Source organism: Camarhynchus parvulus, chromosome 1A (assembly GCF_901933205.1).
Source record: "Camarhynchus parvulus chromosome 1A, STF_HiC, whole genome shotgun sequence".
Taxonomy (NCBI): domain Eukaryota; kingdom Metazoa; phylum Chordata; class Aves; order Passeriformes; family Thraupidae; genus Camarhynchus; species Camarhynchus parvulus.
The window spans coordinates 58,674,553-58,692,889 of NC_044586.1; the positions used below are offsets into that span (position 1 = coordinate 58,674,553).

The following is an 18,337-nucleotide window of genomic DNA, read 5'->3' on the forward strand; positions in this document are numbered from 1 at the left end:
CAGGTATGGATTTAGAAGAATGGTGTTTGGCCCTGAAGTTGAAATTATGATTTCATTTTGTCAGGAACCAGTTTCAGGCAAAAGAACAGTTCCTTAAAAACATATTTTAGTGTAGGGAAATCATTGTATTAGGCTTCAACTTGCAAAATGATAAATCTCACTTTTGTTTTTTCAGTTGTGGTTAGCCTTATTTGATGGGGCATGTGGATGTCTCTCAATAGAAAGCCTTTTTTGCTTCCTTCTTCCAGAAGGCTCAGCTCTCATTGGGTTAAATGTCATTGGAAAGACCCAATGGTGCCCCTGTGCCTCAGCTGCCACTACCTGGGTTTGAGTCTCCTTTAGGTCCTATGTCACACCTGCCTGACCTCTTCCTAGATGTACCCAGGACAGCTCAAGTGGCACCAGATGTCTATATTAAAGCAATAAAATTGACCCACAGAGAAAATGTTTTCTGAACAGAAAGTGAGCTATAATTATTAGCTGCAGATCTTGCCACCAGAGTACTACTGAGTACAGAGAGATATACCTATCCCCCATACTCAGCTGTAATTTTTATGCTGTCTATACTCCCCCCAGTTAAATCAGCCTCTCTGCATCTGCATCTAACAAGTTCTCCTAACTTCCAATTGCTTCTGCAGTCCCATAATTGGACAGCTCTTGTCATAGGGTTTGCTGTGATCTAAGCTTTTTTTCAACTTGCTGAACTTCATCTTGATTTTTTAAAAAAAGTCTAATTCATTTGCATGTAGGAGACTAATTTATTCACATAACCCTACTTACAGTGTCTCTTTGAGACACAATAACAGACAAAATCTACTTTGTGAGTGAGTCCTCTATTACTCTGATAGCCAAAGAAGTGTGGGAAGTGCAGGGCTCCAGAGGCCAGAATAACCTTTGGTTTTGTTGAAGACAAAACAAGCAGTGCCTCTGAATAAACATTGAGAGCATCTTCAGTTTAAATCTCTGCTGTGATAAATTATTAGCAGATAGGTTTAAATTAACTATTGGTGTGGGGTGTCACCCTGATTTTTTAAGATTTTCTAAGCCTTCTGATGTTTACATTCTTGTAATGAACTTTCTCGCACACTGTCTATAAATAACTTATTGTATTGCATTCTTTCATAGAGGAAGAGAAATTTGATAGACTGTTAGTTTGTCCAGTGTCATTGGAGAGGTGATACTTTCACTGTCATTTTTAGAAAACTATAAATGTTAGAGTCAGAAAATAAACTTCCCTTTTCTTCACCTTGAAAGCAGCAATGTGTGTGCTCGTGTTGTTTCATGTCCTATAGCAACAGTGGGTTTGTTTTTTTATTTTATTTGGGGCAAACTTAGAGAAACATGAACTGAAAAACTGCTTTACTCACTTATTGTGGAGCCAGACTCGGGCCTGTTGAGGGAGCTGATGATGACGAAGCCGAAGCCCTCGTTCTCCTTGCGGTGGATGACCACGTCGCTGCTCTGCAGGCTGTGCGACGCGCAGCCCTCGGGCGGCGTGGCCGTGCTGCTGGACACGGCGTGATTGCTGTTGGCATAGGTTGTGTAGTCACTTCTTGGAGAGCTGTGGTGCGTAGACACCGAGCCTGGGCTTCTGCCATTCTCTGGGCAAGGTTCTCCTGCAACATAAATCACACCAGTGTCACGGCCTGACTTGCTCGGTGGCTCTGTGACTTGCAGTACATTTGCTAATGCAATGTGAGTACAGCTGACTGTCTACAGAGCAGACTACCCCAAGTGTTAAACCAGGAGCTGTAATAGATGCAGAGAGACAGGAATCTACACAATTATGCAGAGCATTCAAGGGCAATCAGATAAAGCAAGCGTGAACACTGACTGCTACACTAGCTACAAGAGAGGAAAGTAAGAAACAGTGTCTATCTGGATTGCAAAACCATTACCAAGCACTATTCCCTTGTCTGCTGGTAGATCTGTCATCAAGAGGAAAATGTGACTGTCTAATCCAATAAAAAATTATTTGTGTTTGGATTACAAGAATTTAAGCAGGGAGCTAACAGAGTAATTAGGATTAGCTGCATAATGTTCTTCTTACAAGTTGATTAGCTGGTTCAAAAAATGTTCAAAGAGCAGAGCTGTTACACAATGCAAAATCATCGCAAGTAGTTTTTCTGTGGGTGTCATGGCAGAAGCAGTGGTCATTTAAAGGTTTGGAGATGCTCTTGTTTGGCAAGTTCAAAAGGGCATAAGTGAAAATGGAGTCCATGTACACTTCAGTATTGCTTTACAGTAACAAGAACAGGAAACAAGTTAAAATTTGTGGGATTACACATTTTTTAGTGTGAACATTTTGGCAATTGAAAACAGTAAATCTACACTTCCAGATGGGAACAAAAAGATTTATATTCTTTGCAGATCTAAGTTGTTTACACAAATCAGCATTTATTGACAGTTTTAATACAGAAATTTCAGATAAATGTAAGTATTATGTTTTCTGTTTGGAGCAACAAGAGTGGCAGAGTAATTTTACTGAACATGTGAGGAGCTCCCACATATACACATACATCCTAGGTAGAGAGTTTGCAAATTAGATCTTCAGTGTGTGTATATATTAATAAAATAAACAGCATTCAAGGACAAGCTGTTGTTTCCTCAGTCAGGTGTGTCCTTTAGTAGTCCTGCAACTATGAAATAAGGTAATTAGAGAGTATACAGAGGAAGAAAAACAAACAATTATTATACTCCTGAAAATCTCTAAGAGTTATTGAACCAAATCTGCAACTAAATGCCATAGTCAGCGACAAGAGGGTTCTCATTTTCTGGCTGTCATGTTTCAGAAGGCTGAATATTGTTTATGTCAGTATGGCTGCAACAGAAATGAAATTCTCTTACCCTGTAGAATGACCAAGATCTGGCCTGGCCATGAAAGAATGCAATTGAATGCCATTAAATATGGGAAAAGAATAATAAAGGAGGAAAAGCTTAAATGGCTATTTGACTGTCAACTGTGCAATAGATACTCATCAGAAAAATTACATTTTGCTCCTGCCTGTGAAAAAATGGCATTTCAATCCAAAAATCATATTTTTCTAATGAAATTGTTTTCCAGATCTTGTGAATTGTGATTTTCTGTTCCAGATCTGGGTAAGTATATGTACAAAATGGTAATTCCAGGTGAGGGCTCAGATACGTATATCAGCTACAGACAGGTAAGGAAAACCCCAGATCCCTCTGTTGTCTACATTCATGCTAGTGAGAAATTCCCATGAAATCAATTGCCCTGATGTATCAGCATAGCATTTTTCAGTCACGCCCAACACCAGTTGTTTTAAATTCTTCCACAAAGCTTATGTTGTAACACACCACATTAAAACCCTGTTCAGCTCCTGAAATGCTCAAACATTAATGAGCTACACGCCACACTCCCTGGTGTGGCACTCCCAAGGCCCAAGAATAACTTCAGGTGTTTTACCAGCTTGCTTACTGTCCGCACAGGAGCCCAGAGTGTCTGGTAGAGCTTTAATATTTAAGGAGCAGCAGGGAAGGCCGGCACTGCTCAGTGCCAGCCCTGCCTGCGGTGCGTGCGGTGCTGGCGGCGAGGGCTCGGCGTCATTACCTTGGTTATTGGCCATTTTCCTCGCGCTGGGGGAGCTGCGAGGGGGCGTCGCACCAGGCGCGGGGGCACCTTTCTGGCTGGAGGACTCTGGAGTCAGTAACAGAAGAAAGTCAGTCCTGCAGGAGCACGGCTGGCAGGGAGCTGCGGTGCCGCAGTGGGAGGGGGACTGCGAAGACGAAGGTGAGTGGGAGGGCGGCTTTTTTGGCACAGGAGCGAAGGGGAACGGCGCAGGCAGTGACAGTGGATCTAGGGCACGGGCAGGCAGAAGACAGGACAGGCTGGGAATGTGGTTTTGCTCATTTCTGGTACCTCAGACAGGTGTACTCACCAAAAATGTTTTAAAAGATCTTAGATAGACTTCTTTCCTCAAGTAAGCAATGGTTGTAATGGAAGGTCATCAAATTCTCCCATTAAAGCTTTAATAGATGCTGCCACACACATTTTTCAAGGTTCTGATGTTTTTCAGCAATTGAGACTGAGTTAGTCTAAACATCTAATTTACTACACATACTTCGTAGTGGTTTAGGTTCATTTTCTGAATATGTCTGCTTGACAGAAGAATCCGGCCCTTGCGCCCTACAGAAGATTTTCAGCCAGCTTGCATTGTAGTTCAGTGGGGAATTCCAGATGACATCAGTGAGACCAGAAATGGGCTTTTAACACACATAAGAGTGAAATGAGCTCCTGCCCTAAAACAGTTAACAGTCTTTGAGCCTTTCTCTTATTGACATAGTCAGCTCAAATGGCTTTAACTTAGGTGAATGTTTAGTCCCAAAAGTGGACAAAAGGAGACAACACAGACCAAGACAGCATGGAACAAACCCAGAGCACTTATGATCACCACACCAGGGTTGCCAGTATGTTTCCACTCAGTTGTTTTTGTCAGAGGAACAAAGGACACATATTTACAATAATTCATTCCTCAAAATGACACAAACATTCACTTTGATTTCCTCTATTATTTTATAACAGCACCGGTTTGTGCTGCCAGCATTGGGATCTGTTTTTCCTTTCACCTTTCCCAGCCTTCACTCACCCGTGGGTAGCACCTTTCTCCTCACAGTAAGATTCACCTGCCCGTTTCGGGCGGCATTGTGCATCAGATCAATCACGTATCGGTGGGTTTTGCCGGCCACTGGAATCCCATCCACGTACACCAGCTCATCACCAGGGTGGAGACGGCCATCTCGGTCTGCTGAGCCCATGGCAATCACTGCTCCAATGAGAATCTAGGCAGCAAAGAAACAAAAATTGCACTGAGCCTCCAATTTAGTGACATGAATATTGCAGTGATTTTCTCTTTCTTGTGACATTAAGCTAGTGATTTAGCACGGGTGAAGAGCTCTGTGTGTCTCAAAGCTGTGCTTGTCCTCTTGTGGGTATGACTGAAGATGCTTCCTTGTCTTTGGTAAGAAGGTAAGATGTTTCCTGTCACCATCATATCTTCTGAAAAATCCTCTTTGCCCAGAATGTCTCTCCTGGGAAGCTGAAAAGCCTCAGAGAAAAAGGAAAACAATATAATCTCATTTTCTTCTCCTGTGTTTTGCTGCTTTAGAATGTGGTTGGAGATTGTTTATTCAACAGGAGAATTGTTTTGACTTAATGACCAATCACAGTCAGGCTGTGTCGGACTCTGAAAAGAGAGTCATGGGTTTTTAGTTATTATCTTCTAGCCTTCTGTCTGCATCCTTTCTCTATTCTTTAGTATAGTTTTAGTATAGCATTCTTAATATAATATAATATAATATAATATAATATAATATAATATAATATAATATAATATAATATAATATAACATCATAAAATAATAAATTTGCCTTCTAAGAACATAGAGTCAAATACATCAATTTCTCCTCCATCCAGGGGACCCCAAAAGTACCACAGTTTCCTACCTGCACAGGAGAGATACACCAGAGAATCCTACTCTGAGTTCTGCTTGATATGTTCAAATCAAGATAATCTGCCTCTGAGGAGTGTTGAGTTTCTATAGACTACATTATAACAAAGACTTAAAAAGATTAATTCCATGTAAGAATATTTTTATTTAAAATTATCAAGTCTGGTTATTTCTTATCAAAGGATTTTCACTGCTGCGTGATTTAAGCCCTTGGAGTCGTATACCTGAGGTCAGCAGTGGAAGTGACCCCACTACACAAAGCTGGCTTTGGGACTCTTTAGGGAAAAAGAAGTACTATATTAAATGTTATCACTCTTAATGAATGATTGTTCAGGCACTCCTTGGTTAAAATGGAAAAAAGAGGAAAAAATGTCAGCTTGTTCTGGGCAGATGTTGTTTTCCCAAATCGATATTTAAATGTAGTTTGTATAGGACATATAAACTAGTAAAAAATCTGTCCAAAACCTTGTAATGACTTTCTCCACCTTCTATGCAGATAATTTCACATCTTCTTTCTCAGAAGAAGATGTATATATTTTCCCCGTGGAATAACTGGTAGAACAGTTGAGATTGATTCAAACAAAACCTGCTTTCTTTGAAAGAATATTAAAGCATTCACAGAGTGTGTTTCAAATTTTCTGTTCTCTTTTTCAGTCTGAGAGTGAGCATAAAATGATGGATATGACATGCCATGTGACAATCTGCTTTTAATAATATAAGATAAAAGCTATGAAGCATTGCTTTTCATGATGAATTGCAAAGGCTAGATGTGGTAATCACACAGGTGGGCCTGTCGTTTTTTGTGGTCTTAGCTGCAGAGTTGCAAGTATCTCAGCATAGTGTCTAAATGAAATCCCCTGTGGAGCCTGGAGAATTTTCCCCAGTTTTTCACCTCCCTTTGGCTTACTTTTGCTTTCAAAACTTAGCAAAGAGAGAACATGATGCAGTTTTTTCCTGCTTTCTGGTGTTCCTGGGATCCTGTTAAGCAGTGCCAGGCTGAGTGGCCAGAGAGGCTGTTTCAGGTTCTCCATTCTGTTCTTCAAATGGTGAAAAAGTATACCTTAAATCTTTGGAAAATACTTTGTACAAAATTCAACCATGAAATATGAATTTATGCTCCTTTATCAGACAGAAGAAAAGTTCTCCAAGGCTACTTTTAGCTAGATATCCACAAAGTATTCTCAAAACATTTGAAAATTAGGCATCTCACATGAGTAAGAATTTCTTCCTAGTTATTTTGAGAAGAGATGGATTATAACCGCTACAGTTTGGGAGATTGTAGGGATTGGCTTCCTCCTTTGTTGAACATTTGCAGTTTTTTCATAATTTTCTGGCAAAATATTAAACAATTTGAGCATCTTTAACCTTTGTAAAAACAAAATGCAGATCATAGCATGGTAGGTCATCGGTATACAAAGCAAACTAGAAAAACTCTTTCTAGATCCTGACTAGGTAATTATTGCTGATATTTCACATGTCCACCATGTAATGTGATTGTGTTACTCATCTCAGTGTTGGATTCCTAACATAAGCATAGAGTCATACCTTAAACACTTCAGCTAGGTGTGTTTGTCAAGATGATGGCCACTATATCTATTATTTGGGATATTATTTGGGATAACTTTTTCATTTTCTGTGTCTGAATTTGTCTCTTATGCATTATCTGCTCTTGTTTCATGGCTGAGAAGCTGCCATAATAGTTATCAATTCTACATGTAAAGCACAAACTGGAAAAATACATATCAGGATTATATTACCTCTCAAATGCAGTTCCATACTCGCATGAGATGGCTTTGAATGCGTGATGAGAAGGATGATGGCAGGTAAGTAATAAAGACTGTGTTGTAGAGAAAAAAGAAAAGTTTTTCCTATTGTTTGAGATTAAACAGGACAAATTCTGGGATTAGGATGATTGTGGCAGAGTCTAATCTGAAATTAAAGCTGATGTTTATTAATTTATACAGGTTAATCTGCTTTGATACTGACTTTCTTTGTGATTCTTGGTAATTATCTGAATTTGTATTTTAGTTTTTCTGAACATAATACAGTAGCATCACAGACATATAGCAAAATTTATGTATATACACATAAAGGGTGATTCACCTAATATTAAGTGTCAGTGATGGCTAAATCCAAGCTAATCACCTGAACTCTGTCTGATCACTGTTAAAATACGACTTCCCAAGGCATGGCCTTATCTTAACATTTTGCTCTATGTCTTAGAAATGTAGAAAGACACTGAGAATATATCTCGGCACTGACTATAAAAAGAATACAACATATATCTTGTGGACATTTTTGAGAAAAATCACAGTTTGTCCATGTTGAAAAGGTAAAGCTGTTAGAGAAATTATGTATATGTTCCTGTGATTCTGAGTTTGAGCTGCACAAATATATGCAAAATACATCTCCCCTTTGGGACAGCAATTTGCAACTTCAGTAAAGTTCCAATTTATGTGGTTTGGCAACCTTTCAGTAATATTATAATTCACCATAACAGAGATTATCTCTAAATCTTCAAGTTACTGGGAGATGTGATACTTAGCTGTTGTAGTGCAATATTACAAGATTTGAGAGCACAACTCACAGACTTGATATTTGAAATTTCTCAGTAAATTTAAGTATTTCCTTTCAAAAGTATTTTTACGCTCACAAATATGGAAAGTGGAGTAGTACAGCAGCATTTTCTCCTTCTAAGGTGCCAAGTATCTGATATAACTAGAAGGCAACTAAGCTACAGTCCCTCTATAGTGTCGGTATTATCCTTCTAAAATAGTGTTATTTGGATTCTACTTCTTTGAAAAAGTTATTGCCTTATGCTGAAGAATCCATATTTCTTTTTAGATATCAAACCACAAAGACAAAAGCTTCCTTTTGTTCCGTGTTACCTGACGGCACAGCAGGAGAGCTGAAATAAAAATTTCAAAGCGTCTCAGTTCTTGTTTCATGGGAAAGGCAGGGGTTTGGAGAACAGGCAAAAACTGCTTCTGCTTTTCTGGAGTGAAAGGAATGGGAGGCTGCAGGTGGGCTGTCCATGGGGGGCAGGGAAGCAGTGGAGGAGAGAGAACAGAGTTAAAAAGTCTTGTACTTTGAATACGAAATAGAGGGACACTAAAAAGAGTACATCTGTTGTGTTTATTGGTGTTAAATCTGAGCAGTGAAAACAAGATGGACAACTGCGAGGGAGTGAGAATTGAAAACCTCAGCACTGCAACACTTAATTCTAAGAAGGTTCTTTTTGCCTTGCACAATCCTCAGCTTCGAGTTGGGCTCTTCCTAACTCCTGGGGACTTTGAGAAATGTTTGCAAAGACACGTAAAGCCGATTGGATTGATACGTCTTGGGGAAAAATGCTTTTGTATGTGCAAACCATGGAACAGAGATAGCAACCTTGAGGCTAAAGGCAGGCTGAGAGCAATTGTTCAACAGGACAGTGAAATGTGTTAGAGGGTGGTTCACAGAGGGCAGCGTTTTTGGCCCTGCTTTCCAAAAATAGCAAGGTGCTTATCTCTGCCCTTGATATCCAGCTATGGCTCTTTGACTTCAGACAGTAAAGTCAGGTCAGTCCTTTGCTGAAGAGACACTAGAAAGACCTGATTCTCTGTATTACTTCAGTGCACAATGCATGTAGCTGCAGGGCAAAAAGCTTGCTTCAAAATTTCTTTTCTACTGGACTGCTGAGCAGACTGAGAGACTCAAGTCTCTCACAACTCTGGCATGTATTATGGATATGAACTACCAGAATATCAGATATTCTACATGAGTTTTCTCTTAGTCCTTTGGGTTGACATAATTCAGTTTTATATAAATAATAATCTTTTAGATAAGGCATTTGAGCTGCACTTTCCCCCATGAGATTGTCATAAACCTCCAACAAGCAGAGCCAGTCAGACGCCTAGTCCGTGACTGCTTAATTATCTATTTGTAATGAAAAAACACTAAAGGAGACACCAAGAGAGCCTATCACAAAATACTGGGCAGCCCTGTAGCCAGGGACACTTTCCTGGGAGATAGGAAATGCCATTAGACATTACTATCCAGAGCAGATAGAAGGAGATTTCCAAATCTTCCTAGAACATAGAATGGTTTGTGTTGGAAAGGACATTAAAAATCCTCTAACTCCAATCTCCCTGCCATGCCATGGGCAGGGACATCTTCCACTACACCTTGTTGCTCAAAGTTCCAGCCAGCCTGGTCTTAAAGGTAATGCCTTTCTAGTGCCATTTCCTAACAATCTAAAAAGATAAAATGGGACATTTCCACTAACACCTCAGAGATTTCCTTTTTGGCCTCACCCAGTATGTGTGCTTTGAGAACTTATACTGGCTGGCCTGTCCAGAAGGGACAGGAAAAATGCTCAGTTGGAGAATGTGCAGATGATGGCTCAGTGGCCTCATTTTATGTGCACTGGGACATGTTCCACAGAAGGAAGTTACATATCAGAGGGGGCTCAGGCACACTGCAAGTGTAGAGGATGAAGCAGTGTTCTCTTGGAGTCTTTCTGAGCAGCTATACTTTACATTTGAAAAACCATTGAAAACACTTATTCTAAACTAGACTGAATTTCAAACAGCACTTGAAGCATCTTTTTTAGAATACACTGCATTCTTTTCTTATTATGGGAGATATCAGTAAACTGTTAAGATTTTTCAGTACTTTGACAGATGTTGACAATTTTAAAATATAAGAGCTTCTTTGTTTTTCAAAGCCATGTGCTGGTTAACCTTACGACTTGAATGAAAAATATACTATTCTGTATTAAATTGAATATGGAATGTATAAATTATTGACTAGGGAATACGCAAATCTAATAATTAATTATACATTATCTCAGAAATGTAGTAACACAAGATTCAGACTGCTTAAAATTGTGACAGTAAAGCACTATCATTATTGACTTTAGTCCTAGCTGTCAGATTATAGTTACACCATTGAGTTTTTTCTGAGAGTGGTAATTCTGCCTGCTCTCAAAATTATAGCATTTAGATAGATCAGTAACTTATAAAAATATTTATACATTTGTGGTATGTCACGCACACTTGACCCTTATTTTCTGGGCTTCTACACTGTTTCTTTTAAATATTGTGCATAAGATTTATTTTATATTATATTTTATTAGCAAACTATCTATGTTCATTTTGTTACCTGTTATTTGGTTACAGGGGTGCCTCCCTCCTAATGGTACAAAGCTATCATTTTTGTGCCTGTTGCCTCACATGATGTTGTCATTTAACCTGGAACACTGACTATCACTTTGTGGTAAGGTCTTCTGTTTCTGGAAATTAACTGCATTGTTGACTGTGTCTTTTAACCACACACATACATTTTGCATACGAGTTGTCTACTCTACAACAACATATGGATGGTCTTACAGAATTGGATTTTTGGAACCTTCTGCTTGATTTTGAAAAGTCCAGATTAAGAGATGCCAGGTCACACTCTGCAGTAATGGGATGAGTGATGCTCTGTTTCCACCTTAATGCCTTCTTATTCTAACTTAATTCTCAGATGTGAAAAACCTGAGAGTTCTGGGTTTTTATATAGATGAATAAAAGTAATTTTACTTGCAGCCTTAACATGGTGTTCATTTGGGTTCAGTTATGTAGTAATATTTTCTGACCTTTACACAGATTATAGAATGTGGAAGGAAAAGGGAAATCAGGAAGAAATAACTCACAGGCTGCCCAGGCTCATCTCCTCCCAGGATCCTGAAGCCAAACCCAGACTCCATTCTCCGAAGGTGAACATCCAGCTCCTTGTAATCGGGACCTGGTTTAAAGAGAAATCCCATTGAGCAAAGCATTTTGCTCTTATCTTGAGAATTTGCACCAACCCCTCCCACCTTGTGTTCATTGCACATGACTAATGGCATCCTGGTTGGAGCTGGTGGAAACAAATGGGCACAGACAAGGAGGAGAATTGAAAATGTAGATGTCTCTTGGAGGGTGGTTATATTTAGTAGAATAAACTAAGTCAAACTAGAATACATTCACAGAAGACCAGTATGGAAAAGTCTGTCCAAAATAGAGGTTAAAAATGTGTCTTCTTTCTAAAACTGACTGTATAATGGACTGCTGCTCATCCACCTCCGGTCTTTAATTTGTCTTTTCCCTGCAGTTCATTAAATCCTACAAAGAATAAACTGAAATGGGAGACAGAGATACATCAGTCCAACTCACAAAACATGAAAATCATTACAGGTCATTTAAGTTCCAAACACACACATATATATATATATATATATATATATGTGTCTTTTTATGTAATGAAGCTTTTAAGTATTCCACTTCCAGGTAGTACCCTCAATAAGGAGTTTTGATGAAAATTATCATTATAAACATCTCAGTCTCAGAGTTTAAATTGAAAGCTAACATCATTAACTTGAACTCCTTAATGCTACTCAATTAAAGTCTCAACAGCTTTGTGAATCAATAAGGTTGCATTTCCATATGTCTGCCTAACCTGTCTTTAGACATATATTATGTCCTGTAATATATCAGTTGAGGAATATAGAGTCTTTTAAAAGTCAGTTTCTTATAAAATTGTCTTTAGCTTCACTTGAAAGAACACAGTGTTCTGGGATAATAATAATAATAATAGTATCAAATATTATAAATTGAAACTGTAAGCATTTAGAGGACTAAGAAGTTGCCTGTTGTCTGTTGTGACTATTGCTATCTGCATGCTCAGAGATGCTTTAGTTCATCACCTAAAACAGTGATTGACAGGAATGGTCTTTCCTATGGATTGCACTCTGGTCTATACATTGTGACACAAAAGCTTTTGGTCGGTGTTAGCTTGTTGCTGACCCCAACAGAAAAAAGGGATGACAAAGTTTATTTCAGCAAACTGCTCATAAGTGTCTCCAGTTGTGCCTTTTTCCCTCAGGATGGGAGGGATTACAGGTGGCTGAAATACTTCAGCAGCTCTCACTTACAGATCTCCCCTCAGAACCATCAGTGGACACCTCATAAATGGTGGAATTTGGCACATGCCAGGTGTAGTCTGGGATTAAAGCCTGATTAGTTTCAGTCAGGTATTATTGCAAAGACAGATGTAGAAAGACATGCACTGGCTCTATACTATGACTGTGCAATAAAAAATCCCCTGTAAACAATGGCATAGTGCATTATTTCAACAATCTGTATTGGTGAAAGTGAGCCTGAATCACAAATATTTCAATTGGTAAAATAAAAGTATTACCTTTCCCTACCAACTGTCTTCTCATATATTGAGAAGACAAGCCCAAACAGAACCAAGCAGCTTATTATACTGACTTTTCCTATTTATTTGATGTGCCTCAACACTAAGGAGCAAATGAATTCTGGGTATGTACAGTATGTTAGCTTAATGCAAAACATTTTAAAATTGTGAGAGGCAAAGGAATTTCAGAAGAAAGCAGTACTTTATCTGGTTTGCTGTGCCTACAAGGATGGGGCTTAGCACTAGGGAGATGTTTTTGTAGATAGACACAGTGTGATCGGCATTTGAAACCCAGGTTTAACACTCAAAGGCACTGTCTCCAGCAGTCTGTCACAACCTGAGCACTGCCTTTATTGTGTACAAGTGAATGAATATGCACAGTTGGGAATACAATAGGAAAATGTAAGAATGTCAGGTTGTGAAGAATACCTGCTCTGGCAAACTGAGATGAAAATGTCCCTCAGATACATTGACAAAGCTGAGCCAAACCAGTGTTGGCAACAGATCCTAAAATAAGGGGCGTTATTTATTTTTAAGAGGATGCTGTTTTTCTATCCCATTTAGAGTGGAATAGATAAGGCAGCTTGACCATGAAAAAGTTTAGGCTAAAAAAATGCTGTACAGGGGCATATTTTTCTATGAGCTCTAACCCAGTTTGGAAGCCTTTGGATCAATTGACTGGGCAACAATGTTCCTTCCCAAAGACTTGGAATTCTGTGGAGTCCGTTGTCTGCCAACAGGTCACTGAAAACTGCTTTCAAAAAATAATGTTCTTTTCAGTCCCACCAAGGAAGCAAAACTGGAAAGGATCCCTGGGTCACCAGGTCTAGCTTCCTGTTACTGCAAACCTCTGCAAGCAAACAGCACACAGACCTTTCCAGTAAAGACGCAGGCAAAGAAGACACTGGCAACTGAGCTTGTTTGTGGCCTTTGTCACTAGGCCACCCACCTTGCAGTAATATCATAATATCACAGTATCTCCAGTCTGAGATGTGGTACGCAAACCTGTGTGCTGTTTCAGCTTTCATGTTGGGTATGATGCGACTGCACTGATCACCTTTGCACTGCTCTGGAGACAGCTACACCATAGATTCCTGAACTTACATCTCTGAAAGTGGGCCTGACTTCTACCCTTGGTTTATGTGCTTAAGTGATTCATGAAATAAGGCAGAAGACTTATTGAAAGGCTCTCCAATAACATTAATCTTTCAGTCCAGATTCTCCTAGTAGAATTGTTTAGCTGCTTTCTAGCCATTCATCTTTACATTTCATGCTAGGCACTGTCTTTTCCAGGTTAACATGGAAATGCTACAATTATAACTGGCATTTTGTAAAATGGAAATATGGATTAATTAAACACATATCACCTGTTCAGTGTAAAAAAATCAGTTGCCAGGTTAGTTGGTTGGTTAGACCAACCAACTTTTGCTAAACTCCCTTTGCATAGCTCTCAGTTTATCTCCACATTGGCAGTTTTAGTCTTTGATCAAAAACACGTTCTAAAGCCTTGCTGCTGCTGAGATCCTTTTTTCCTGTGTTTCAAAGACAGGTAAATTGTTCACTACTTTGTACTTCACAGGAGCTCATGTTTGATAGATTTACTAAAAGCCCCTATCATTATGTGGCAGGAGTTTCAATATTCCTGAATATACATTGATTAAGTATTCTTTCCCATTTAAATGATTACATTTCATCTCATATTCCTCTAGTGGTTGCTTCTCCAGGATTCTGGTACTGTTTTGTTCCTCACAAAGGATTTTTAGATAGACTAAATTTTGTGTTTTCTTACTGGAGCAGATTTTCAGTTGATCATACAGAGAAAATTACCTGTACTTACAGAAAATGACCCTCCTGAGCCTTGCAATATACTACAAACTGTTGGTTAATATAACTTTATTATGGAAAATGTGTCTTTTTGTTTCCTTTTGCTAACCTAGATTAGCACCTTGTGGTTCATGCCAAGTAAGAAGTATGAATAAGCTTGCAGACAAGCCAATACTGAATTAACACTGTCTTTTCCAGTTTGCTTATCCTTCCAGACAGCTTAATATACCTTAATGACCTGTCTCCTACCAGTTTTACTGAGAGTTTCACCCTAAATTCAATATTTTTGCTCATGTAATATGGGTACTCTCTGCCAGAATGACAATGCTCCCTGTCCTTCTTTGCCTCTCTACACAGTTATATTAGAAAAACAACTTTAACTTTGCCTGCTAGTAACTTAAATCTCTTTCTTCTTTATTGTTATACCATTTTGTTTCTTCTTTTTGTGTGAAGGAAAACTTTCTTAACAGTTCAAAAAAAAAAAATCACACCAATTCACTTTGCTAGGCTATAAAACCGTCTGGCTCCCCCATGAATTTGAGAGTGGTATTGGACAAGTTGTGATCTGATCATCGCTGCACAGTGAGGAGAGTAAAGAGCATTGGGAAATTCCTTCTGGTTCCTGAATGATGGGGGATTTGCTTTAAATGTAATGGTACCAGAATAGATTGTTACTGAACAATAGTGAGATCTCACAGGTGAAGATGTGATTATCAACTCCCAGCTACCTTTCTGCACTGTATTCATCTGAATCTCTGGGTGGACAACACACTGAGATGCATGCATGCAGTTGTTTCTGAAATGTTGAGAAAATATACACCTGAAAATGCTTAATTAATTTTCTGTGTGAGACAAATTGAACAAGTGCTATGTGATTTCACAGTGATGAACCTGGTATTTGGGATGATCCTGTAAATGTTGGTACAAATTTTTTGCTTAATCTCTTCTATATTGCAGTTAAAGGAAAGATGAAGTGCTTTGCTGTAATAATTTTACAGTCTTTCTGGGTGTATTCAGCTACCTACTGAAAAGAAAAACTAATTTGGACTCCTTTGCTGAAGATGGTGAAGATTTTTGTTTCCTACAAATAATTATAAATTGTGAATTTGGATTGACACAAAACTACAATAACTTCATCTGAGTTTCAGATGCTCTTGAAAGATGTGAAAAGCTTGAAAGCAGTCATGGATCTGCTGCTCTGCAATGTAAGCAGGTTTTTAAAAAAGCATACATATTCCCTCTTGATATTTATAGAGAGGAAAGCTGGCAAATAAAAAATTCAGTATGAAAATCATCAAAGAAAAGAAAAAAGAACTGGTGTGCTAACAGAGTAATTCAATGCATGAACCCCACTGTGTTATGCAAAACCAGTCGAATGTTATATTTAATTTAGGATCTCTGTCCAGCTTGTGTAGGACTAGAAAACTTTGATAGGATTGTCAAAACAGCCTTTTTTTTTTTTGGTATGGGATGCCTATTTTAACTGTTCACTTAGCATGATAACACTGGGAAATAAATATTGCTGTTTTTTAAAAAAGTCCATTGCCGTTTTACAAGATCAGTGTTGACTCAAACGCCCCCAAAATTTCTTGACTTTGAAAGCTTTTTCTTTTATATTTTTACAGCACAAGATATAAGTATGAAAGCAAGGAATTGGTGATAGAATTAAGACAGAATTAAAATCAGATTAAAAAAAATGATTTGGCTTAGATTTGGGCATGAGCTATAGAGATACACTTTTATGCTAAAGAGTGAACAATAATATGAAAGTACACATAAAACACAGTAAAACATAAAAACTGGCCGAGGCAAAAGAAATACCTTTCCTTGTTCAAAATGCAAATCTATTATAAAAAGGTTTGGCATAAGCATTCTACAACCCCACAAAGATCATACACAATAAAATGGTGACTGGGCAGTTAAGACTGTCCATCATCTTGAGAAATGATTAAAAAAAGAAGAACAGCTAAAACATAAAATGAAGGACAACTAGTTTACAGAAAACAAAGGCTGAAGAATACTTGCCAGAGGAATCCGCTCGAAAACCAGTCCTGGGCAGCACTTGTTCTGAATAGGAAAATGGGGAATTAAAGGTGAAATACATTTCTCAAGTTATTTAAAGATGCAGCATCAATTTCTCTGCTGTGTTTTGAATTACTAAAATGAATTTTCTATTTTTTTCTTGAAATTTTGTTTTCTCCTCCCCTCCTTCTTTACTTTCCATGTGGTACATGTACATATTCCTCCTAGATTAAGACCTCCCTGGCCATTTCTGTGCAAAGTGAAAAAGATGTTGAGGTGGTAATGTTTCTTTAACACAATGTAGGTTCTGATGACAATAAAAATCTTAGTTTGGTCAAAACTTTTAAAAAATAATGACATTATTTGTGCTTATGCAAGTACAGCAATAAAAGGGGAAGTTTAATGGGTGCGTTTGGATGACTTGACCTCAGATGGCTTGACCCCTGCTTTTGTACAACTCCACTGCAAATTGTCTTTTATCATCAAGACAAGGAAGATTTTTCCAGAGAGATGTATGCTGGCAAGAAGAACAACTGATTGTAGATGAAGGGAAATGCAGGTAAATCCCTTTAACGTACTTTTTATGCAGGTAGTTTCAAAGTATTTGTATTTCAGTATACGAAGTGCATCAACTGTCTTGTTTTCATATAAAACTATTTTGCTTGCATTAGAGGAAGCTGGATGAGTCCATAGCTGAATTCAGTCATGTTTCCTTTGCTAATTTTGTAATGTTCTGAACAAGAATTTCTGTTTTATTATTTTGGCAGCACCCAGAGTGAGTTGCAAAACATTCCAAACCATAGGTGATTTCTATTGACCTACACACAACAAAAGGGCAAATCAGGTGATTCTAAGCCAGAATATCATACCATGCATGTTTCATGCTCTAAAGGAGGTAAGGTCTTTCACAACAGCATTTGTAGGACAGTGATGCAACCTAGGAGTATATACCATCTTCCTAAGACAGAAGGGTGTGGTGAGACACACAATACAGCATTTCCTCTGTGGGAAGCTGTGTACCACTTTGAAAGAGTTTAGACTAAAGCCACCTGCCTTCTGGCGGACTGCCTCCTAAAGGAAGCACAGGATGCAATGGCAGCAGCTGAGTGATTCAGAGCTCTCTTGAGATAATACTGAAATGGTTGTTGCAGGGCAAAGATGTTTTCCAAAAGATAGCTAGCAAGAATGGAGATGTCTTAAAAAATTTTGGTAACGATGTTTAGATAACAGCCTTGACCTGTCCAAATCCAGGTCCACTGAATGGGGACATCAGTTTGGATTTGCTGTTCCTGTTGCATTTGTGTTTACTGTCTGTGTTGAGTTGTGTCACGTGGGCCATGCTGTTTGACTTTATAGGCGGCTGCATGTCTTTACTTTGATGGTTAAAGGAGACAATTCCTTCATGCACTTCAGATTTTGTAGTGATTTGGGATCTTTCCAGTGAGACGTGCTATCTAAATGTAAAATATTGCACCACCATAGCTCCTGAAAACCAAAACCTTCGAAACTGATGCTGCTCCACAGCAAACTTGGAGAAATGATTTTTTTTTCCTCACAGCCTTTCAAGATTTTAATGAACTATTAAAAGAGACAAAATTATTTTAATGTAGAGAAAGCAATTTCATCTTGGTAGTCTCAATAAGCTTTTAGGTTTGAAGGCACACAAGCTCTTTCTCTTGGTCACTCAGCTAGAATTGCTCTTTGGAGCTGCTCTAAGATTGGTTCATTCTGTTTCCATTTCTGCTTGCAGTCACTTCAATATCACCCAGAACTGGTCTCAAGCAGCAAAGTGAAAGAATCGCCACCATTCTCAAACTGTG

At 38.5% G+C, this 18,337-nt stretch overlaps 1 protein-coding gene across 12 annotated transcripts in view; it reads right to left on the reverse strand.

The window, feature by feature from the left end:
- MAGI2 (membrane associated guanylate kinase, WW and PDZ domain containing 2) overlaps positions 1-18,337 on the reverse strand; it is a 700,805-nt gene that overhangs the window by 62,051 nt on the left and 620,417 nt on the right. For 7 of the 12 annotated variants that reach the window (XM_030960213.1, XM_030960206.1, XM_030960205.1 and 4 more), the window contains 5 exons: positions 16,521-16,562; positions 11,146-11,237; positions 4,608-4,800; positions 3,572-3,658; positions 1,368-1,616 (listed from right to left, as the gene is read on the reverse strand). In XM_030960213.1, the coding sequence (XP_030816073.1) occupies positions 1,368-1,616; positions 3,572-3,658; positions 4,608-4,800; positions 11,146-11,237; positions 16,521-16,562 (663 nt within the window). The remainder of the gene's footprint in view (positions 1-1,367; positions 1,617-3,571; positions 3,659-4,607; positions 4,801-11,145; positions 11,238-16,520; positions 16,563-18,337) is intronic. The other 5 variants (XM_030960209.1, XM_030960208.1, XM_030960215.1 and 2 more) reach the window with 3 other exon arrangements.